The sequence below is a fragment of the Coloeus monedula genome, assembly GCF_965178545.1.
Source record: "Coloeus monedula genome assembly, chromosome: 13".
NCBI lineage: Eukaryota > Metazoa > Chordata > Aves > Passeriformes > Corvidae > Coloeus > Coloeus monedula.
The window spans coordinates 773,272-794,597 of record NC_138793.1 but is presented as its reverse complement, the minus strand read 5'-3'; the positions used below and the strand labels follow the sequence as shown (position 1 = coordinate 794,597).

The 21,326-nt window shown below is 39.4% G+C and overlaps 1 protein-coding gene across 1 annotated transcript in view; it reads left to right on the top strand.

Moving 5' to 3' along the window:
* PEPD (peptidase D) overlaps positions 1 to 21,326 on the top strand; it is a 146,990-nt gene that overhangs the window by 69,702 nt on the left and 55,962 nt on the right. The window contains exon 10 of the mRNA XM_082290292.1: positions 16,560 to 16,628. Within this exon, the coding sequence (XP_082146418.1) occupies positions 16,560 to 16,628 (69 nt within the window). The remainder of the gene's footprint in view (positions 1 to 16,559; positions 16,629 to 21,326) is intronic.

Sequence of the window (21,326 nt, the reverse complement as noted above, 5' to 3'; positions counted from 1 at the left end):
TTTTTGGTGGGAAAGTAAACAAAATACTTTGGAGACCTGCAGTTTATTTCCTTATTGTGTGCATTATAATAATGGCATCCCTTTCCACTTGCAATTACTAGAAATTCAAAAAGATAAGTTAAAAATCTGCGTTCTTCCCAAGGAACAACCACAATTGTTAAATGTTATCTCTAAGCCACTCCTCTCCCATTTTTCCTAATGAAGAGCAGTAGAAGTAAGTCCATTCACTTACCTGCAGAAGCCTGGAGCAGCCGTGTTTTCCCAAAGGCAGGCTTGGGCTGTGTTGGGAGCTGGCGAGCTCACCTGATGCACAAGAAGCTGCAAGTGAAATGGATTCATCTATTTTCGTTATCCAAGCTAACAGGGTATTAAAAGTAAGACTAGAGAGCGAAAAATATATTGGATTCCTTTCAGCTTAGATTATCAAAGGAGCTGCTGTTAATGTAAGGAAAGACTTTGGTTTCAATTTTGAAAAGTGCTCTAGTTCCTCTTCCATATCACCTTTCAGTAGAATTTAAAGTTTTAAAGGCTAATTTAAGGCCAGCTGGATCTTTCTGGATAGCGTAGGAATCAGTCTGTAATTTTTTGGGGATATGGGCTTAAATTTCCAAGATACCTAAGTGGTTTCTGAAAAGACCCTCTTATCTTCTTGGCTATTCTTAATTTAAAAGGCTTTCTACTAATGCAAGATGGGCATGAAGAGATGCTCCTGTTGAAAAGGAGCAGCAGAAGTTTGTGCAATCTGTGTGCCATCTTCCTCCCTAGAACCCCAGTAAAGAAACGGGTGAGCAGCACTGTTGGTTTGGCACGCAGGGCACCAGTCTGGGGCAGTGAGTGTGGGGTGGCTCGGAGGCAAAGGCAGGAAGAACCTCCAAAAGAACTGGTCCTGAACAGGGTTGTGGCACTAGGAGAATGCTGCATAAAGTGGTCTCTCTTGAAGTTCATGGAGGTAGTTAGTATAAGAATAAAAAATACTTGAGGTAAAAGTAATTTTCTCGTTGTTTGTTCTATTCCAAAGCTGCAGTGCTGTGAAATACAAACCTGGAGTTACAGAGAGCAATAAGGGGGACCTGAACATATTAATGATAAAGAAGAAATGACAGCATTTTTGTGATCATTTGACCCCTTCACCAATAGCTATTTTGGGTTATTTGGGTTTGGTGTCCTTTTCTGTTCTATATTTTATGGGGTTTTGGTTTAATTTTTGAGATGGATATTGGCAAGCATGTTAGAAATGAAAGGAAGAAGAAAGTTAAATGCTAGCATGATCCCTGTGCTTTTGTTAAACAGAATCAGGAACTGCTGTGGAACATCTTGCTTTGATTCCTTTCTTAATATGAATAATACTGATGTCCTGTCTTTGGCTCATGAAAACTAGGTATTTACCCGCAGCGATTTACGTATAATGGAACTTGGGTATCTGCCCAATTAAAAGTTATTTCTATTTGACTGGTCTATTTTAAATACAGAAGACATAAAACCAAAGAATGACTTGATAGCATGGGGAGAAGCAGAAAATGCTATTTAAAAGCTAGCGAACTTTCTAGCAAAGCTGCTGTATCTTCTCCCCTCCTACAGAGATTTTCTGATTAGTTCTGTGCCAGACTTCTTTGCCTCGCTCATTCTTGTAGACCTTTGCTCCAGTACCTGTATTAAGTAATTTTAATTTATTATGATAAGCCATATACAGTTTGCAGTTCAGCAAAGTCCTTGTCACTTTGCTGTAAACCATCATATGATGTGACCTAACCAATTCTGACAGCAGAGAGAGTACAGCCACAATGTAGAGTTTTGAAGTTATTTACAGTGCTTGAAGGTCTGTCTGAGTACAGTATCCGCTTAATCCGGCCTAAATCTAGGGAGCTGTCTTCTGGTCCTGCCACTCTGTCTAACAGCTGTTAATAATAGCTGTTCTAGTCACCCTGTCTGCTGACTGAAAATCTATCTAGAGCTCTTGCATCTTATGAGGCAGATCAAAATTGACATTTTTTTATTGATGTTACTGGTTTCTGCTGAATACTTGAGGAGAAATAAAAGTAACTGAACTCAAAAATGAAGCAAAAAGGAATTTGTTTGGTGGAATTACCAGTCATCTGACATCTATGGTTAAATAAGTAGTCCTTTTAAAAATGCAGGTTTTATACATACATACATATATACATATCTATATGCAGGTACGTATATAAGTATATATATAAACATAATTTCATTATTAACTTTATTAAATGAAGCCATGATGCAGACAGATCTCATTTAGCAGTTCCATTTCTTCTTCAGTGAGTATTAAAAGTGAACAACTCTGCACATTTGTTTCATGAGGAAATGAATGACCATTGTTGGCTGTTTCGGTGTCCTAAATATTTTACAATCCATATGTGTATTCAATACAATCTAAAACATTGTTTAAATCTTAGCAGATCATCTGGTTCTGATTTATACTGGGTCAGGAGGAGAGGGAGCAACCAGTAGGTGCAGACTGGGGTTATGGGTGATATCAGGTTGAATTTATGATGAGAAAAGCTTATTTGGCAACTACGGCAGCGCTGATATGAAGTTCCAGTAGTGGAGGACAAGTATTTAATTAATTTGAATTAGTGTGGTGTTATGAAGGATATCTTATTAAAGAAACCAGGATTTAATTTTTTATTTAGTTTACATTTAGTTGATAAAGTTAATTCCGTGGCTGTAACATGTTTAGCCTTCAGCAGTGCATTTGACTTATTGTCACACAACGTGGGGATTAGCTGTATAACCATATTAATAAGGTACACATTCATTGGATTTAAGCCTGGCTAACTGACAGAAGTGATTGTCAGGAATGAGTCATCTTCTAACACTTGTTCTTTTTTAACATGTGGGGTTGCAAAGGAGATGATATTAAATCTGGTGGTATTGACATCTCAGAAGAAATTTCTAGATCTCCATAAATCATGTAGGTGTGGACCTTTGAAACTTAGTAGGTTATCAAAGTGATGGGAATGGAGCAGTAAGATCTGGATCATTTGATCAGTCGAGCCTATTAATATAACATTTTTTTTAACATAAACAGGAAAGAGGTCATGGGTTTAAGAAGAAAGAATTTAGATGAAAGCTCGAGAATACTGCACTTGTAATCTGGAAATAATTTAGATGTGAGAATTTGCAAACAACTGAACATGTCCTCTGTGTATTAAGCTCTCAGAAACAGCTAATGAGATGTTTGTATATACACCAGAACAAAGGCTTAATTACCTCAGGGGGAATGACTCTAGTCCAAGGTGATGTTTTTTTAGACTGTATTACTTCTGTGCCTGATGTCTGTGTGGAAAGTCACAGCTAATGTCTTCTAATGTCAGCTCCATTTTGAAAGTGATGGGAAGGAACACTTGTTTCTTGAGAAATATGAGGGCCTACAGCATTATCCAAGAATAGCCATTTTGGTAAATGCAAACAATTCTTTTAGGAGCATTCAGGTTCTGTTGGGGGCTACTTGGGTGCTTAAACAAAAGGCCCCACATGTTTAGTAACTGTATAGGGAAGCCAGATGAAATTGAATAGAAACTGAAGGGCACAGATAAGATAAAAATTATAAACAAGGGAAATGGTGAATTCTACCTCTTTACAGTATCAGCACTGTTAAAATGGAGAACCAGCTTTTTTTGGCAAAGACTTTTTAAGGAAGGACTTAGGAAGTTAAGAGAAAAATGTATGTGTCTGATCAAACCAATGGGCAGTTCCTAACCACCCTGAATTCAGAGAAATCAGTAGCCCTCACTGCTCCCTAATGTTCCATGGTCTTCAGCAATCCTGGTCTTCTACCATCCCTCCTGCTCTTGGTCCTCTTGGTGCTCAGGGCATGAGGCAGATCTTTTTGCCTTGTGTTTGTGGAGACCTATCAAATCTGATGGTAAGAGTGACTGTGTCCATAGCCTGTTAGTGGGATTTCAGCACTGATCTCCTCTGTTCTGACTTTGTGAGGAATGGCAAATAATGCCTATATTTGTGTTTCTGTCTGCTAAGTTTACTGAATACAGCGAAAGATGTTTACCTCTTCTGCACGTAGGCACTTCCAGAGGTGGTGAAAGGTAGAGTGTACTAGTGAAAAGATAAGTGCCAGCTGAATCAAGAGGTATTCTAGACTTTATATTCCTGGCAGAATTAGTGGCTTGTAGGCATCCTGGATGACCTGTTGGAGCCACTCACATTCTGTTGCAGAGATTTACATGGCAGCAGGTAAATGTCGAGAATTTCTGTAGATAGTCCACTGCTGCTTGGATGTGGCATTAGACTCTGGGACATGCTTTAAGGCAGAGTGACTGTGTAGGTCTTTTTCAACCATCTTTGGGGATGTGATTTCTTGTCCAGCAACATCAACAGGAAGCACAGATGACTTTGTGGGGTTAAGCCTGGGAGACGTGGTCCTGCAAGTGCTGCCTCTGCACGTTGCCCTGTTTTTCCGTGTGCCTTCATCTTCCTGTAGGGAGAAGGAAGCGGGGTTGGTGGGTAACAAATTTTCTGTATAGAGAGAACCGATTATGTCATTTTGGTGCAAGAGCTTGACTGTGCCTCCCCACAGAGAGGGCTCTGCTATGCAGTTTCACATCTTGACATAAACAGTTCCAATCTTTAAGTAGACATGCGGCATCAGTACACAAGTTCTTTCATTCTTTTAACAGTTGTAGGTGTTGTGCCGTTAGCTAAGGACTGGAATTCTTGTTTTATTTGCTGCTAGTGGAGGCTCTGCCATGAGTGGAGTAACTGAAACGCCCTCGGTGTTTGAGGCATGCAGTGAAATGTTAGGCTCGTTTATAGTTGGTTAATACTATCTTTCCAATCCTTACAGCTTTAATTCTTTCTAATAAGATCAGTAGATCTGCAGAAACTGATGAGCACCGAGTCAGGCAATTTTCTGTGTGCTGCTTAAAAGCAGGCAAGTGGATTTGTCAAGCCTTGCATGACAGCTTGAATTGTTGAAAGTTCTGTTGAGGGTGTGCTTTCCCTTCACTTTCACCCAGATGATGATTTGTGCTCTGCAACATGGACTAAGGGAATCACAATCAGTATTATGGATTTCTTCTTGAGACTGCAAGAGCTTAAGAGCTGTTGGAATCATCTCTCCTGGATGCATTTCATTCTGTTCCCCAGGTCTCGCAGCGGTATTTGTTTTCCAAGTTGTATATTGTCTCCTTAAGATTTGAAATTAGTTAATGTATCTTTAAAGCTTTATTCTCATGAGTTCAGCTTTCCAAAAATCTCCCTGCATGATCAGAAAACCATGCATGTGGGAGTTTCCAGGACAGCATGGAGGGAGGTGTCTCTTAATAACACATTCTGGATCTGTTGGATTGGATTGACTTGAATTTAGCTTCCTGGTGTGTCGGGACAGAAGACTGTTGGAGACTCAACAGATTAGTCTGGACATGTTTTGCCATATAATCTTGATACATGTTTTCTTTACTCAGAGTCTTTTGCAAAGACTTATAAGTCCCCTCTAGATTTTTACAACAGATATTTCATAGCCCCAAGAGTAGATCCTTGGAGTCATCTATCTCAGGCTTGGCTCTCAAAAGAGTAATTCCACTGGATTGAAGAGGCAAGTGTTTGAAATTCAGGAGACTATAAAATTGATTCTTCCATAAAGAAGTAATTTGTGGTAAATGTTGTAGTCCTCTGGGCAGCCATTCACTCATTTTATGTGACCAGGACCCTTGAAACATTGTCAGAAAGATTAGAGAAGGACATCTCTGATCTGTTATTTATCAAGCCAAAAAAACTTTCTTTTTGATGATACAGTATCTGGAAGCAAACCCAGCCAAACACACCATCTTACTCAAGGCTTCTGGGAACAGGGTAAATGCAATTTTAAAAAAAGTTTGGATAGTGTTGTGGAGTTTGCGAGAAGATTCTGAAGTACTTAACCAGCTTTTCTATACTTAGTTGTGTGTTCTCTACTGGGGAAGCAGCAATGCACTGTGTTACTCCAGAAAGCACGTGGGAGATCCAGGCAGGGCTGCAGGGTTCTGAATTCTGGCAAGTAACATTGTCTGGCATGAGCCTCCTCGAAGTAAGCATCCTCCCAAGAAGATGTTAGTCACCTCTCAGGTGGCAGCTGCCGTTTACATGCTGTGTCCTTGCTCTGGCAGTCTCTGTAGACTGAGAAGGAAATCAGAACACTTACTGGCCAAAGTGCCATCTTCAAACAAAAGCAGTTGCTGCAGTTAGCATTTAAATGAAGCAGTGCCTTAAATTGAAAGTAAGACGATCTGTCAATATATATCTGATTAGCTTCTATCATAATGCTGTTTCTGGCATTGGCCTTATTACTGTCCTTCCCCAGTGCTTCCAACAGCTAAAATATTTCTTCTTGAATATTTCTTCTTGTTTAATATTACTGTGTGTGCAGTCCTAAAACATATTTGTCTTTGGTCTCATACTGCCAAGACATCATGAAAGGAAAGACCAGTAATGTGGTTGGGGGAGCAGGTGGTATGAGGTGATACAGTCTTAGTTGTCTGCTTGTCACTTCTGTTGGCACTGCAAGGCTCCTGGGGGCGCAGCAATCGGGTACCATTCATAATAAGTTCTGAGGTGTGTTTTCTGTTCAGGTAGATTTACTGCAATCTTTTAAAAAGTGATGAGTGTTCTCGATAAACCTTGATAAAGCTTGTTGCTACATCGGCATTTGTTCTTGTTAGATATGAGTACTTAGATATTCCAAATGACCTTTCCAGATGTTCTTCTGAGGAAAAACAGCTCAAATACTCTTCATAATAAGCTGTTGTTCTTTTAATTTCATCAGATTATAAATGGACAGTGCACTTTGTAAGGTAGTAAAATATATTCCCTCCCCCCAAGAGCTTGCATATAAGCAGAAATAGACAGAAATGGAAATGAAAGGATAGGATTTATGTAAATCAAACTAGGCAGCAGCTCAAGTCTCGATTTGTGGTTATCTCAGTCTTTGTATGTTCAGTCACTTCATGATAGGTGCCTGTGGTGAAAACATCTTAACTATCACAGTGTTTTAAATGTTAAATATTTTTAGAAAAAACTTGAAATAAACTGAAATATCAGCAATTTCATTAATATATCCAAACAGTAGAAAGCAACATGAAAATTTCATTTTAACATGTCTGAGTCAGAAGAAATAATATACCTTTTTAAATATTTGCAAAGTACAATATAATGGGTAAACAGGATTCTCCTATAGACTTACTGGTCTCCTCATGTCACATTCAGATCACTGCAAGCAGTGAAGCTGTAAAACAGTTTACAGTGATGTACAACTACTTGGAACATGAAGAGTTTAGAGACATGTTTAAAAACTGTAATTTATCACATTTTAGTTCGTCTTAGCAAAACAAAATCTATTGCAATAACATGCAATTTTAAAGGTTGAATTGCTGTGGGATATTTAGTGTTCCTGACCAGCTTTAGAAAGAGATTCACACTGAAAACTGACTTAGCCATAGTAAAGAACAGTTAAACTTATATCATTGTCACATTTTTAAGTCTCAGCCTCCCATTAATGCAGGTGATGGGGAGCTGGCTGCAGCCATCACATTATGCTCACCTACCACCCTCCCCTCCCAGATGGAGGCAAAGGGACGCCCTAAAGAAATGAAAATTGATGGCTTCTCCAGTAACTAAAGCCTCTCTTGGCTCTTGTTGTTTCCTAAAATTAGAAAGGAATTAAATAGGAGAATTGGTTGGTTGTCACCTTCTACTTTTTAATGAGTAGGCTTTTAGTAGCCTTGTGCTTTGAGTTGAAGAAACTTGAGGACATGCTGGTGCAATAATAAGGATAAAGCATTTCTCTTTATTATGGTCAGTTACTACTAATCTTCTTTTAGAGTTTTAACAGGGATTTATAGGGATTCATTTGTGGTTTAGATTTGGAGATAATTAAGTACCTTTCTGCTGCAAAGAAGAAATGGAGAGAGAATTGGCTCTAAGCTAGAAAAAGATTCCTGTACTATTGCATGTATTAAACTTCCTTTTATTTGGTTGTCACCCCAATAGGAATGATTAGTGGGTTGTAAAGAAAGGAAATGTATTGCATTACATCTATTAAAGCATGTTTTATATGTAACAGTAATTAAAATATAATTGAAATAATGAGTTCTTCTAATTATTGGCTTTACATAATGCATAGTTAAAGAGTGAGCATCTATAAATGTGTCCTTTTTACACATCCAGAAATGGTTTGCTGGCAGCATTTTAATTAAAGATGGATTAGCTAAAATGCAGTTTAATCATTCTGTCATCAAAGGATTTAGACCTCGTTAATTAGCTGTTGATAAATAGGTTTAAACTACAAAAAATTTAATTTAAAATATGCCAGTTGTGATCTAGAATTATTAGAGCTGGAAATGGAGCAATGAGTCTAAAAAAATTCTGTGCCATCTCTTTCCATAATATTAAATTAAATATGAAATGTAGGCCAGTGCAGAACTTTGTTCTGCCTTATTAGTAATGAATGTGATTCCGAGTGGTCTTTGAAATTGGTGAAGAGTTAAAGCAGAGACTCTTTTTAATGATCACTGCTTTGTAGTGTGGCACTGGGATCCATTTTCCATTTATGTCTTTAGTAAAGATTGAAAACTATTTGAAAATCCTTCTGCTCTAGAAAATGGATGAAAACAAATCCTGTCCAAGGGTTTGTAGCTCCTCCTCACTGTAGAGTAGCAGAGCAGGAGGAGCCCCTGCGTTAGTACAGCCAGCCTGGCAGAGGCAGGAGCAGGAAGGAGCACAGGGAGTGTGGGCTTAGCACAGCACAGAAGGGTGAGTTCCCACCTTCACACTGCGTGCTGCTGGTGCCAGTGCTGAACCTCCCAGCTGCAGAGCAGTGAAGTGACCCTTCTGCCTGCTGTGGCACTCAGGGGCTGTGACTCTGTGGGCAGCAGGATGGTCATTCAAACCAGCTTGGTTTCATTACCTGTGCTGGTCTAATCATAGCTGGAATCCCAGCTGATGATGGCCATCTCTTACACCAGGCAGGCTTTTTCTGTCCATTACCTAATGGGGTCCTGGGGCTGGCTGGAGCCCTGCTGCAGTCCTGTGGGTGATCCTTGCTTGTGTTCTCTGTAACAGCCCCTGGACAGAGCTGGCAGCTCTGCAAGAGGCGCATCCTGCACCGACAGAGCACACACCTCCTGCCTCTGAGCTTCTGCTAACCAAAAACCAGAAGGTAGACATTGACTTGCAAGTCTGTCAGAGATGACATTAAACCTTTGTATTATGAATAGCTTAATCAGCTCAATTACTATGAAACACCAACTGTATTTCAACAGGATTGATAGTTAAAGATTTCAGTAGCTTAATAGTCATAATATTTGAATCTACAATCAGCTGGGTTTTATGCAGGTGAATCAAACAATTTTGTCAAATGATAGGTGAATTTTCTGAGTAGAGTTGAAAGAGTTTCAGGAAAAAAGTAATTTGACAACCATACCTGGCGATTTTAAAGGCTTCTTAAGTGTTAATTTAAAGATTGACTTACTGAAAAGTGGTATTTACAGAGCATTCTTGGTAACTGTCCTATCTCTAGGGTACCCATTTCATTGTGTTGCCAATCTTCTGGAAAAGCAGCAGCTGAGTAGGAGGTTATAGGCTTACATAATCATTGCTTGCATTTGAACATTGGTAATGAAATGGCTTAGCTGAACTTCTGTGAAAAAGCATAACGATGAATTTTCAGAGTCAAAAAGATGTGGCACCAGTGTAGAATCAGATGAAAGACAAATCAAGTAAGAGTGGCCGTATGCACTTCTTTAAAATCACATCTTTGAAAGCTCTTGCCCTTTCCTCCTACTGGGGAAAAAAATTGGATTTAAACTCCAACAGTCTTATTAGAAAAAACTTAACTAAATCTGTCTGGAAGGGAGAAGGGGAGATCATTCCACAGGAACTCTTAAACTACTGCAATATCAGAGTCATGTTCTCTGACTCAAAAATCATTCAAAATTTGTAGATTTGCAAACTGAGGGGGGGAAATTTTCTTCATGTGGAATAGATAAAAGGAAGAGCTATGAAATTTAAAAAAAAAAAAACAATGTCTGTGTGTGTGAGGAAAATACAATGCCTGATTCTCTAAATTTACCAACCTGTGTAGCTTAGACAAAAAGATGAATTATCAGCTCATGTCATATAAGCTCTTCAGTTATTCTTTACATAAGACAGGTAATTTATAATTCCCAATTATGCATTTAAAATGCTAATTACCCCTCACCTAAACTCTCTGTTCTTGAACTGATATTATCAATTACCTTCAATCATTGCAAATCATATATGACATATGTGACAGTGTTGAGTTTTGTATTATTTATGGACTTTCTGTTTCGTGTGTCTCTGGTTTCCAGGTAGTATGAATGGCTTTACCTTGATAGACTTTGCTTCCTGAAGGAATGGTATTCCTTCTGATCTGTGTTGGTTTGTATCTTAAAATAGATCTGCATTTTAGGGTAATCTTACCCTCTGTTCCTGCCCTGAGCTCTGGCTTGTGATCCATTTTAGTACAGAGAAGTAACACACTTAGAAATCTCAATATGAATTATTTATTACAGAGGTGAGCCCACTTCTGTGCTGCTTCTACGTAGCTCTTCCTTATTTCATAAATGTTCTTAGTGTATTTCCATTAATATGCTGCCAGTTTCCTGTGTCTTCTAAGGTTCCATTATTACATAGAGTTTGCTGCACATATAACTTACTTAAAGAAAGCACAGCAAAAATGAGAACAGAATCTAGATGTTAGAATTCAGAAGGATCAACATTTTTTTAAAAAATGACACATTATTTCTGCTTGTGCATGATACAAATTAGGACAATTGTAAATAGAGATGCTTCAAAGTATAGCTCCTTTCAGTATCTCTGGCTGATAGTAAGCTTCAGCAGCTCTACTCTGTGAGCATGCAAAATAACCCACCCAGGGGTTTCAATCTGAAATTTTCTTTAGAAGTAATGTAACCAGTTAATTTAAGAAGTCAATGTGTAGAAGTGGTTTTGTTTCCTGTTGTTCATGGATCTGCAAGTTCTAAACAATTTCCAGGCATAAATCATTAAGGATATTGTCTCCAAGGTGTAGAATAATTTTGCTCATCTGCTCATTGTGCTGTTTTTCTTGTTTGGCTGCAAATTCGTAATCCATCATTTGTTCATTGGTAGTAAGTTGGATTATTCCTCCTACACTTCTCCACTCTATTTTACCCTTTTGCAATCAAGTACTGACTTTTTTTTTGGTTTTGTATTAAAACAACCTTAGAGATGTTTTGCAATACTTCAGTGTGCTGTTGTGAACTAAATAGGATTAGATAGGCTAAGCTTTTAAGCATCTAGTTGCCCATGGAAAATAAATTACATTAGCAGAGTAAGTAGGTTAAAAATGAAAGAAAAATGCTCTGTTTGCAAGAACCTCACTATGTCTAGTGTGGGATTAAAGGAAGCACTGCTCACCTTGCTCCTGTGTTCACTGAAGGGATGTTACTGACACCTTGTCTTCTTCCCTCTGAGCATGTTTCTTTCAGCCTAGTTTGATGTTAAGTATAAATGCTTTAGGCATCATGGACAAATTATATTTACTGTGGCTCAACAATTTTGCAGGTTTTGGGCTTTACAGCTTTCTTATGTGCAGATTATGTGTCTAAATGATCAAAATAATGGCTTTCAGTCCTGGTATAAACAGAGGGATCAACTTTAGAATATTTACCCTTCTGTGAATCCTTTAGAAAGGCTTTGGATTTTAGCCTGTCTCGTGGCTCGCTTCATACTTACACCATACAAAGGCATAAGGGCACATTCTAGTTGTAATTCAAAATTAATTTGGTGCACTGATGACTGACAGATACTCACCTACATCTTCCAATTGTGGCCATAAAAAAAAAAAGAAGGAACTGCAGAAAATCCTCCAAGTTCCACCCAAAACTCTGTTAAGTTACTGTGGTTTCTGGTTTATAGTTCAAATCCACCTGCTTGCATTTCAAGGCAACTCTCAAGGTCTGTGTTCAAATTTTGAAGTATATAAAGGTTTCTTTTTATTAGGAGGCAACTTTGTCAAATATATGTTTTCAATATAAACACCATAATGAGATACGGACCTACAAGTGTCCTTGACTCTTCTGTACTTGTGTGCTTCACAGGGCAAATTGACATCAGATCTCTCTGATACACAACCTAAAAATCTGGTTCTTCAACTACCAGTATCCACTGGTGTTCTTGATGCAGTATCTGGGAATAATGAACAGGATTATTCAGTGGTTTTCTCTCTCTCTCTCGTCAGAAACCTTGGGATGAGGAATTGTTCCTCCAGCCTGAAGTGATGTGCATGTCTCCTTCTGCAGCACTTCACTGCAGTTACTGAGGGTGTGGGACCATCAGAAGATGCCACTGAGGAATGTAGTGGGCAGTGTTATAGAAACTTGGCGAGGTTTTGAAGTTTATTTTGGTCAGACATTGCTCAGATATTCTTGCTGCTTGTAGTTCCTTCTGTATCTCTCTTTTCTCCATGTTTATTACTCTTTTTGTATGCATTTCTTACCGGTTTTGTAAGATACAGGTCAAAATGCTCAATTGAATTTCTATTGAAAATTTGGATTCTTTTGATCTAGAAGTGTCTTGGTTTCAGGAGTGAATAGCTGAGAAATGCAAATGTTGCTTTCTTATAAAAATTTCTTGTAACTCAAGAAGAGCTGATGATAAGAATTAAAATTAGAGATTATTTGTGTACTTTTGGGAAATAAAACTGACACTGCTGAGTGTGTATGGATACATTATATTCTAGGGACGAGGAAGACCTGAAATAAAGCAAAACATGTGAGAGCAATCAATACAGATATTCCTGCTGCTTTATGTGTCTTTATTCTGTAAATTCACTTTAATTAGGAAAACTTGACATTAAACTACCTTATTTGATGCAATTTCCATTCACAGCACACATGTGATTGTAAATGTACATTAGATAGCAGTAGAAACTGGAACAAAGATCACCATAAAACACAAACATCATTGTCAGAGTGATTTTGATAATTTGTCAGAAAGACTGTTTGTAGAAGCTTTTACTTTAATGGTTTTTTAGGCTGTTTTGAAGTTAAGGCTCTTGAAGCATTCTGGAGATTTGTTTGGATGTATGCCCTACTCCATAGGATCTAAAACATAGCAAGTGTATACTTGTTTGTTATTTCTGCTGGTGAATAACCCATTATCTCTGAAAGGGGAGAGTCAGTGAGGCAGTAGAGACTCAGCAGAGCAGTGGGGATAACATTATCTTGTGCCTCAGCAAATTTGCAAGGAGGGGAAGTGCACTCATGTCAGATTTACTTGAGTTGATGGTGGCTAATACTTGTATTTTTTTTAATTGATGGAAAAGACAGTGAGTTTTTTTAAAACTACCTTACTTCTTCTCTGCATATTATCAGTCAAAGAAAGTGATGGTTTTGGCAAAAAAAAAAAGAGCACCAAAGCCAGGATGTTCCTGTGCATAGCAACAGCAACAAACAAATTGTGTCCAAAGCAATGCACAGCCCATGCTGGCTCAGGCAAGGTTGTCTCATGGAACGGGTGCCCTGTGACAAGCCCATACACCAGGGGGTGGTTGGTGTACGCCTCTGAGGCCACTCTTGCATGGTAATACACCTGCTCTCTCTCTCGAAATACTGCCCAAAATGTGACAGGAAGCTTTGAAACCCCATGCAAGAAGGAGAAGAGCTGCTTCATTTCTGTACCTGTGTTGGTTGCATTAAAAGCTCAGGGCAAAGCATCCAGCACCAACATAAAACTGACTGAACTCGCATAAGCTCCAATCAAAAAGACCAGTCAAAGTTCAGGATGCAATATTTGCAATGTATGCAGAGTGCCGGATTAAATTATATTCCATCCAACTATTTCAGACTTTTTACTTTCATGTTTCTCTTATGGATAAAGATTCTTACAGAGTGTACACAGTGAAATCTTGGTGTGATGAAGTCCAGTGGCAGAATCTGCATTAACTTCAGTGGAGCTGGGACTTTACCTGCAAAGTCCTGGCACCTTCCCTAATGCTACGTACACACTTTGCAGCTTTGGAAAGCCAGCCTTTGTCACCAGAGGGTTATCCAGTCCTTCACTTACCTGTGCCATATTACACAAGGATGTTGGCTGTCTCTGATGGAAGTGTTGGATTTTTTTTCCAATTGCATGAAGTCATACCCCAAAAAAGTAAATTCAAAAAAGTGATGTGAGTAGTTTTACTAGCAGGAAACCCATCACCTGGTAAAGTTGTACCATGAGCAGCTCAATCACATAAACAGCCACTTCTTTCTTGGTATTAAAAGGAAGTCCATGATGTTTGATGAAAACAGAAACAAAGCTCAGGCAACAGCTGGGTTACACAAAGCATGTCCTAATTTATTTATTGCTTTTTACTGCTAATTGGGGAGTACTGCAAGAGGTGACTACTATTACTGGCTGCATAATTTCATATTAATTGCAACTATGAATATGTGATCAGTTGTCATATGGAAAAATATAAACCTTGCTATCCTGCATCACTGCTGATGGGAAGATGTTTACAGCCTTCATTATTTCATTTTTACATTTTATTTTTACATTTCATTTTTAAGCTCTTTATGAGGTTACTGAAAGTTGCTGTTTAGAGGACATAGTTTATTCAATCATTTAAGGTGAAGGGTCCATAAAATACACTAAAAGCTGCTTCCTAAAATGCAGCTATACATATATAACAGTATAATTATTGTGCAAAATGTTTGTGTATAGTGTCATGTCTTACAGAGTAAACCTTGCTGTAAGCAAATGTTTCCATATGAAGTGTCCATTTCAGTGAAAAAACGTCTATGTCAGAGCAAATGACAGTTTAGGTGATAAATTTTATTAGCTCAATTTAGTGATATCTCTGCTGTGTTCTCACCATGTCAGAGTTTCTCCTTAGCTTCTCCGGCATTTGACCTACTCATTGCCATTATTCATTTACAGGCCAAAATAAACTTCATGTTTTCTGCCGTGTAAACCACCGCAGTATTTTGAGCAGAAAACAGATCTTGTAAACAGTGTGTCCCTCTACTGAGTCTCTAAATTAAGGCTTTTCTTTTTTCATGTGTGATTATTTTGTATGTTTTCTTTTGTTTCTCTTTAAATACTGTCATTTTATGTAATTTAAAAATCTAGTTTACATTTACAATCATGTAATGTCTTTAATATCCTTTGAATTTGAATTGTGTTCTGTGGCTTGCTGCTGAAGAAGGACAAAATCACAACATCTCTATTCTTTGAATAGCACCATTATCACTCTGTGTTAATGAAATGATTTCAGTATTACAAGAAATGAGGTTTTGGAATTCATTCAGTATTACAGGGAATTGGATTGTAACTAGAGCATATTTCAAAAAGAATAAAAGGATCCATGATATGTGCTTAGCTCGTAAAGCGCCTAATCCTATATTAATTGTGCTTTGGGCACATCTGCCCTCATGTGAAGGGGACTTTGACAGTGAAGATGAAAATACTGTAGTGCTTTTTAAGGCCAAACAGCTCCTCCAGCAGGATGGCAGTGAAAGAGGAGTTCTGTAGGAGAGCACGGGCTGCTCTCCCTTCCCTTCCCTTCCCTGTCCCAGGCACACACAAAAGCAAACAATGCTGCATTGTACTGTGCTTTAGAGGCTGCAGGAGACTCAGCCTCATGTTACCACGTTACCTTCTTGCTCCTGGGATTGAGTCTGTTAATTTTTTTCCCCGTGTTTGGACAGGGGAAGATCATAGTGGTATTTAGGTACCACAATCTGAAATTGAGTAAGTCTTGTGTTTTCTGTGTCTGTTGTGCTACAGAGAAGAAAACATGAGGGTGTCGATTCCGGCCTGGACCGTGATGCAGAGAGTACCTGGTTTTATGGGAAGGGAGAGCTCTGCTGGCCTGTGTGGAGAGGAGGGTGAACAGCATAGTCAGATGCAAATCAGACTTTGGGGATATTTAGTTCAGCTTCCAGCAGAAGGTGTCTGTGAGGTGGTAAAAATGAGAGGGCTTCTGCTGAAATTATTTTGAAGAGCTGTGACCTTCCTCCATGAAGGGCTGGTTGGACATCACTTTTCCTGAATCTACATGGCATAAATTGAAGGCAGCAGGATTGAAAAGAAGGATTATGAATTTGATTGTGTAGCTTAAATGCAGCAATGCAGTGGTTTTCTCAATTCCTCTTCGGAGAGTTTGGCCAGCTTCACCAGCTTCAGCATTTTAGCTGTTACCATCCTGTTTGTTCTATGGTCAGATGAACTCTCTTTTGCCCACAATAATTTCCCTTTTGGTGTTGAGCTGTAAGGAAAGCAGTTGCTGTTTGAGGTCACTGAGCTGCACTTGAGCCCCTCTTCTCTGCTGCAGAATTGCTTCATGGCTTTGTGGAAATTGCGTGCGGCTCTGCAGGGCTGCTGAGCTGTGGATGTGGGGCAATTGGAGTGTTCAGCTGAGCAGAAATGGGCAGAGAGCCTTGTTGGGCAGCTGGGGATTTACACCAACACAGCTGTACTCAAGCAGGACTTGTTTTTCTCCCTGTCTTGGGGTGATTTTGCATAAATCATTAATTCCAGCCTTTGTTCCTTTGCAGCCTGTTCCAGCACTACTGCTACACTCGAGGTGGCATGCGCCACACCTCCTACACTTGCATCTGTGGCAGGTAAGAGGATGATTTACACTGAACTGTGTAAGCTTTATGGTCAGTTTGCAACTGGATATTTGTAAAATTGGTCCTTTTAGGCATGTCATGTGTTTGCAAATGCCACCAGAGTGAGTTCTGACCTGTTTTCACTGGAAAAGACAAAGAGAGGTAGGTGGCTACCTCTGTCTCCTAAAGAAACAACTTGGTAATAGATTCTTCTGCACTCCAGAGGTTCTCTGATGACTGCTGCTGCTTCCATGATCATGTTTGTGCTCACCCCTGTGCTGCAGTTGGCTTTTTTTATTAAATAGCATCATGGAGAAGGGCTTTAGAGCTATTCTCTGTTGCTCAAAAATACTTTCTTTGAAATGCACCTTAAGTATTTCATGTCATCCTCAGAATTCTTTGTCTCAAAGATTATTAGGATGCAATTAAACTAATCTCTTGGGAATTTGGAATTTTTTGCTCTCTCTGCTTCTTGCTGAACAGCTAGTGTTGAAGGTTATTGTATTTGGGAAAGTAGTATAAAAGTTCTCCCTGCAGTTGTAGAAATGCACAAGAGAACAGTGTGGGATGCATGCTGAAGAACAGCTGTGTGCTTTGTGCTGAGATTAATCTTACTTAGTGGAATTAATCTAATCAGAGATCTATGACAGTTCAATGAGGCATATGTTGGTATATATGTTCCACTTGTTCTGCTGCTACTCAGAAACATTTGCCCTACGCTGAAGTCACATACATTTACAGAAGATAGTTTTTGTGTTAATGACAATAATGCTATATTGCTTTGAAGGTAATAAGAACAATTAGCACCTTCACTTCTTTCTGTGGTTTACTCAATTGCCTGTTTGTAAATGCAGTTTTCCCATTTATATGCAAAATTGCAGCAGGAGCAGTTTTATGGCAAATTGTGTATCTAAATTGTCTGAAAAGTTTCCTGGTTTAAGCACTGTCGTATAACTTGAGAATTAACATCCCAGTGAAATGAGACTCCATCTCTAAGCTTTTGTCACAGATGGTGATGGTATGATTTTTCACAGCCATGCAGACTTCACATTCACTTACAGTGGATCAGAACCTGTGCTGCAGGATCTGGTTTGGCTGCTGGTGGTCAAATCACTTTGCTAAACCTATAGAAATGTCTACTTTATGTTTGTGTAGTGCGTCCTTGAGACCTGTGGGAACAGACCAAACTCTCCACAGGACTGAAAAATCCGGGACCTGCATTACACGACTTGAGGATCCCAGGAGGAGGAAAGCTCCACCAGTAGCTCAGAAGTGGGTGCTGACAGGAGCTCCCTGGGTGTCCTGTCCAGCTTTGCAGGACATTGGAGTGGTATTAGCACTGTCTCTGAGCTACTGGAGGATTTAAAACGTAGAGAAGGGCTGTCCTTGGAAAGCAACATCCAAACAACACTGTGACTTGTCATTAGGAGCTGGCATTGTATCCTACCCCTAGAATTAAAAGTGCAGACAAACTTGATTTAAAAAAGCCAATAATTATATGAGATAGCAATTTACGGACAAAGGGCTTTGTATTCTATGTTCTGACTATGAGTGATGAAGTAAGAATGAATAATATTAACAGTTTTAAGCTAGCTCCTAATAAATGAATGAATTCAATTAACATAATAATGGCAAAAATAATAGACAGTTTTTATTACTGTGAAATTGTCATGCATTGTAAATATTTCACTTAACTACATTTAAAACTAAAAATAGCTTTTGCAATTAGGATTTTTGAATGTTTTATTCTATTCATGCTGAATTTTTTTATTTTCCTGAACACTTAAAATGGGCATATTTTGACAAGATCTTTCCTTTTTAGATTACAGGCCTGATAATAGTTCCCATAGAGGAGAATAATCCTTTTAAATAAAAGACAAGTGTGTTAATCAAATTTTTTTTAAAAGATGCTGACTAAGCTGGGAATCAGGAGTAATCATTGTGATATTTCAGTACAGAAATAAATCACTTGTCATGTGATGGGTGCATTTATTTGTTACTGTCCCTGTCCAGTGTTATACTCTTGAGGAGATGCTAAATGAATATTCGGTGTGACCAAAAATGCTTAAATGTATTCACTGTATTATGAGAATAGTAACACACATTGATGAGTGTGACAGGGTGTTACCTTTCAAGATTAGTCCTGTAGTTAGGGATACTTTCAGACACCGTCAGCTTGGGAGTGGTTTGAAGTGCAGACATCACTAAGAGCCATGAAAGGAGAATGGGAGCATTTGATAAGCATACTCAGATATATTTGGCACTCATCTACAAAGCACTACTTCCAAGTGGTGTCCAAATGCTAATGAATTATTCACTGCAGTGTCTTAGGGCACCAAGGAACCATTTTTACAAACGGGAAGACAAAGGTAATCCATTCCCAGTGTCCTGGTGACACTAGGGTGGATGGCATCCACTTGGAAGCAGGTGCAGGGCTTCCAGCTGGAGTTTGGTGGTGGGGGCATCGGTATCTCTGGTACCACCACAGAAGCCACTGTCAGCTGCTGCTTGTTACTCTCTCATCTTAGACTCAGGTTCAGATCTTCTTGACTGATGTCTCTAGGTGGATGACAGCTCTCATCAGGTACTACCTGATTATTAAGAATAACTACCTGTTATTAAGAATAACATTGTGCAGTGAAATGTCTTCCTCCATCTGAGGGCCGCCGTAAGTGAAGTGTTTTGAATAAGATGAGGGTAATTATTGAATCTGCTTTTCCTTCTTTCACCTCAGTACAACTTTTTAAGATTTCATGCCTTAGATAAAAAAGTGGCAAGAAGGGTTAATGCTTTCTTCTGGATTGATTCTATGATGATTTAAATCGTGATGGAAATACTGGTTCTGGTTTTAGTTAATGGTCTTTTGGCTTTTCTTTAGATGTTCTCAATATAGAGCTAACAGCTACACTTTTTGTAGTGCTTGATGGTCAGCATAGTCCTATTCTTAAAATATTGCTGACATTTCTCCTCTTTCTTCTAGTAATTTGTTTCTAAAATGCATCTTGGGGGATTGTTTTCCTTTGCTAGTAATCAGAATCTCTTACCAAAGTTTGCATTTCTCGGTGGTGTTAATTTGCAGCTCTTCTGCTGCTTTGTGCAATTCTTTCTGTAACAAATATGTCTTTGACACCAGTTAGAGGCAAGTTATTAAAGGAATAAAAATCGGTACACAGAAACCTCTTGGAGGATTTTTCAGGCTGGCTGCCTGAAGATGAGCATTGGCATCCTCATGTGCTGTGATTTTCAGAGGTGCTGACCATAAAGAAGGCAGCAGAGCTGCCAGTGATCCTCACCTCCCCACAGCACTTTATCTTAAACCCCGACTTGGTGCTCTAATGCCAGACCTGGCAACTGTTGCCTCTTGGAAAAGAAAGAAATAGCTTCTACATGAAGGCCTATTTGCTTTGCCAGTGGCTGGCGTGTTGGTTAAACTGTTTTAAAGCCACCTTGAAAGTCTTACTGAATCAGTGTGAACAGTTTCTGGCTAACTGTACCATTTACATTGTGGGTACACATCATTTCTGTAGCATTGCTCCTGAAGCATCGTCCTGCCTTCATCTCTGGACAGTGGTAAAGATGCACCCTGCAGGGGAGATTGGACATGCACCTCTTAGCAGGAACCTGCTAGAGGTTTCCCTATTGCTGTTTTAATTTGGGTCAGTAGTGCATTTCTGAGTCAAGCTCTCCCACTTATCCTCAGCTGCAGGGCCTGCTCAGAGCCAGGGACCAGTCCTGCAGTGCACCTGCTGGATTTGTTTTGGGTGAAAAGCAGTTGGGAGAGCTTTTAGGAGCAGGTCTGCTCTGCCATGATTGCTGATGGGTGTTGAGCCCAGGGGATCTGCCCAGAGCCAGTCCCAAGGGAGCAGACCCTCTCATGCCAATAAATCCCAACAGCCAAAACCCCTTAAATGCATATGGTGTGTGGATCTGGTCTTCAGCACCAACTGTGCTCTCTGTGCTGTGATCCTGTGTGTGTCACAGAGCCAAGATGTGTGTGACAGATCAGGAGCCTCCAATGCCAAGAAAGATTGTGCCTGCTTAACGCTTCACTAGTGATGCTGAAAAACAGATCTTTCATGCAGTTCCCATCCCAGTTGGTGCTGAGCCTAACAGAAGTATTTTGTAAACTAAAACCTTTACATTAAAATGCAAAAGAAATCCCTCATCTTTGTATTTGCAATGTGTTTTGTTGAAAACATTTGTGCAGTTGTCAAATTTGAGTATATGGCTCATTTATGCACTGGTATGGTATATGACACTGAAAGTGCCATCATATCTTGAAAAGTAAACAAGCTGTCTGCAAATACATAAGCATGGAGTCATGCCCTTAAGGCTCATGATCATGTTTTAAAAGTTGATCATAAATATATGCATGTGCTGTTTGCTTCTCCTACTTCATCCCCAGTTTTGGAGGGAGATAAGGAATAGTATCTGCAGCTAAAATCCTCACAAACTGCTGTGGAGTATGTGTGCACGGCAGCTGTTGGTGGTTTTTTATCATTTCTTGTGTTTTTCCTTAAACACCAAACAATGTCATGCAAGGTCATGCCAGTTGTTTCCACATGCCACCCTCCCAAGATCTTAGCCCTCCACCTGGGAAACAGTTCTTGAGGCAGGAAATGATGCTGCCTCCCCTCCCCATGCTGATAGTCCAGCGCAGGGGTGGGAGCAGCCTGCACCCCTGTCCCCTGCACAGTTCCCACTGGACAC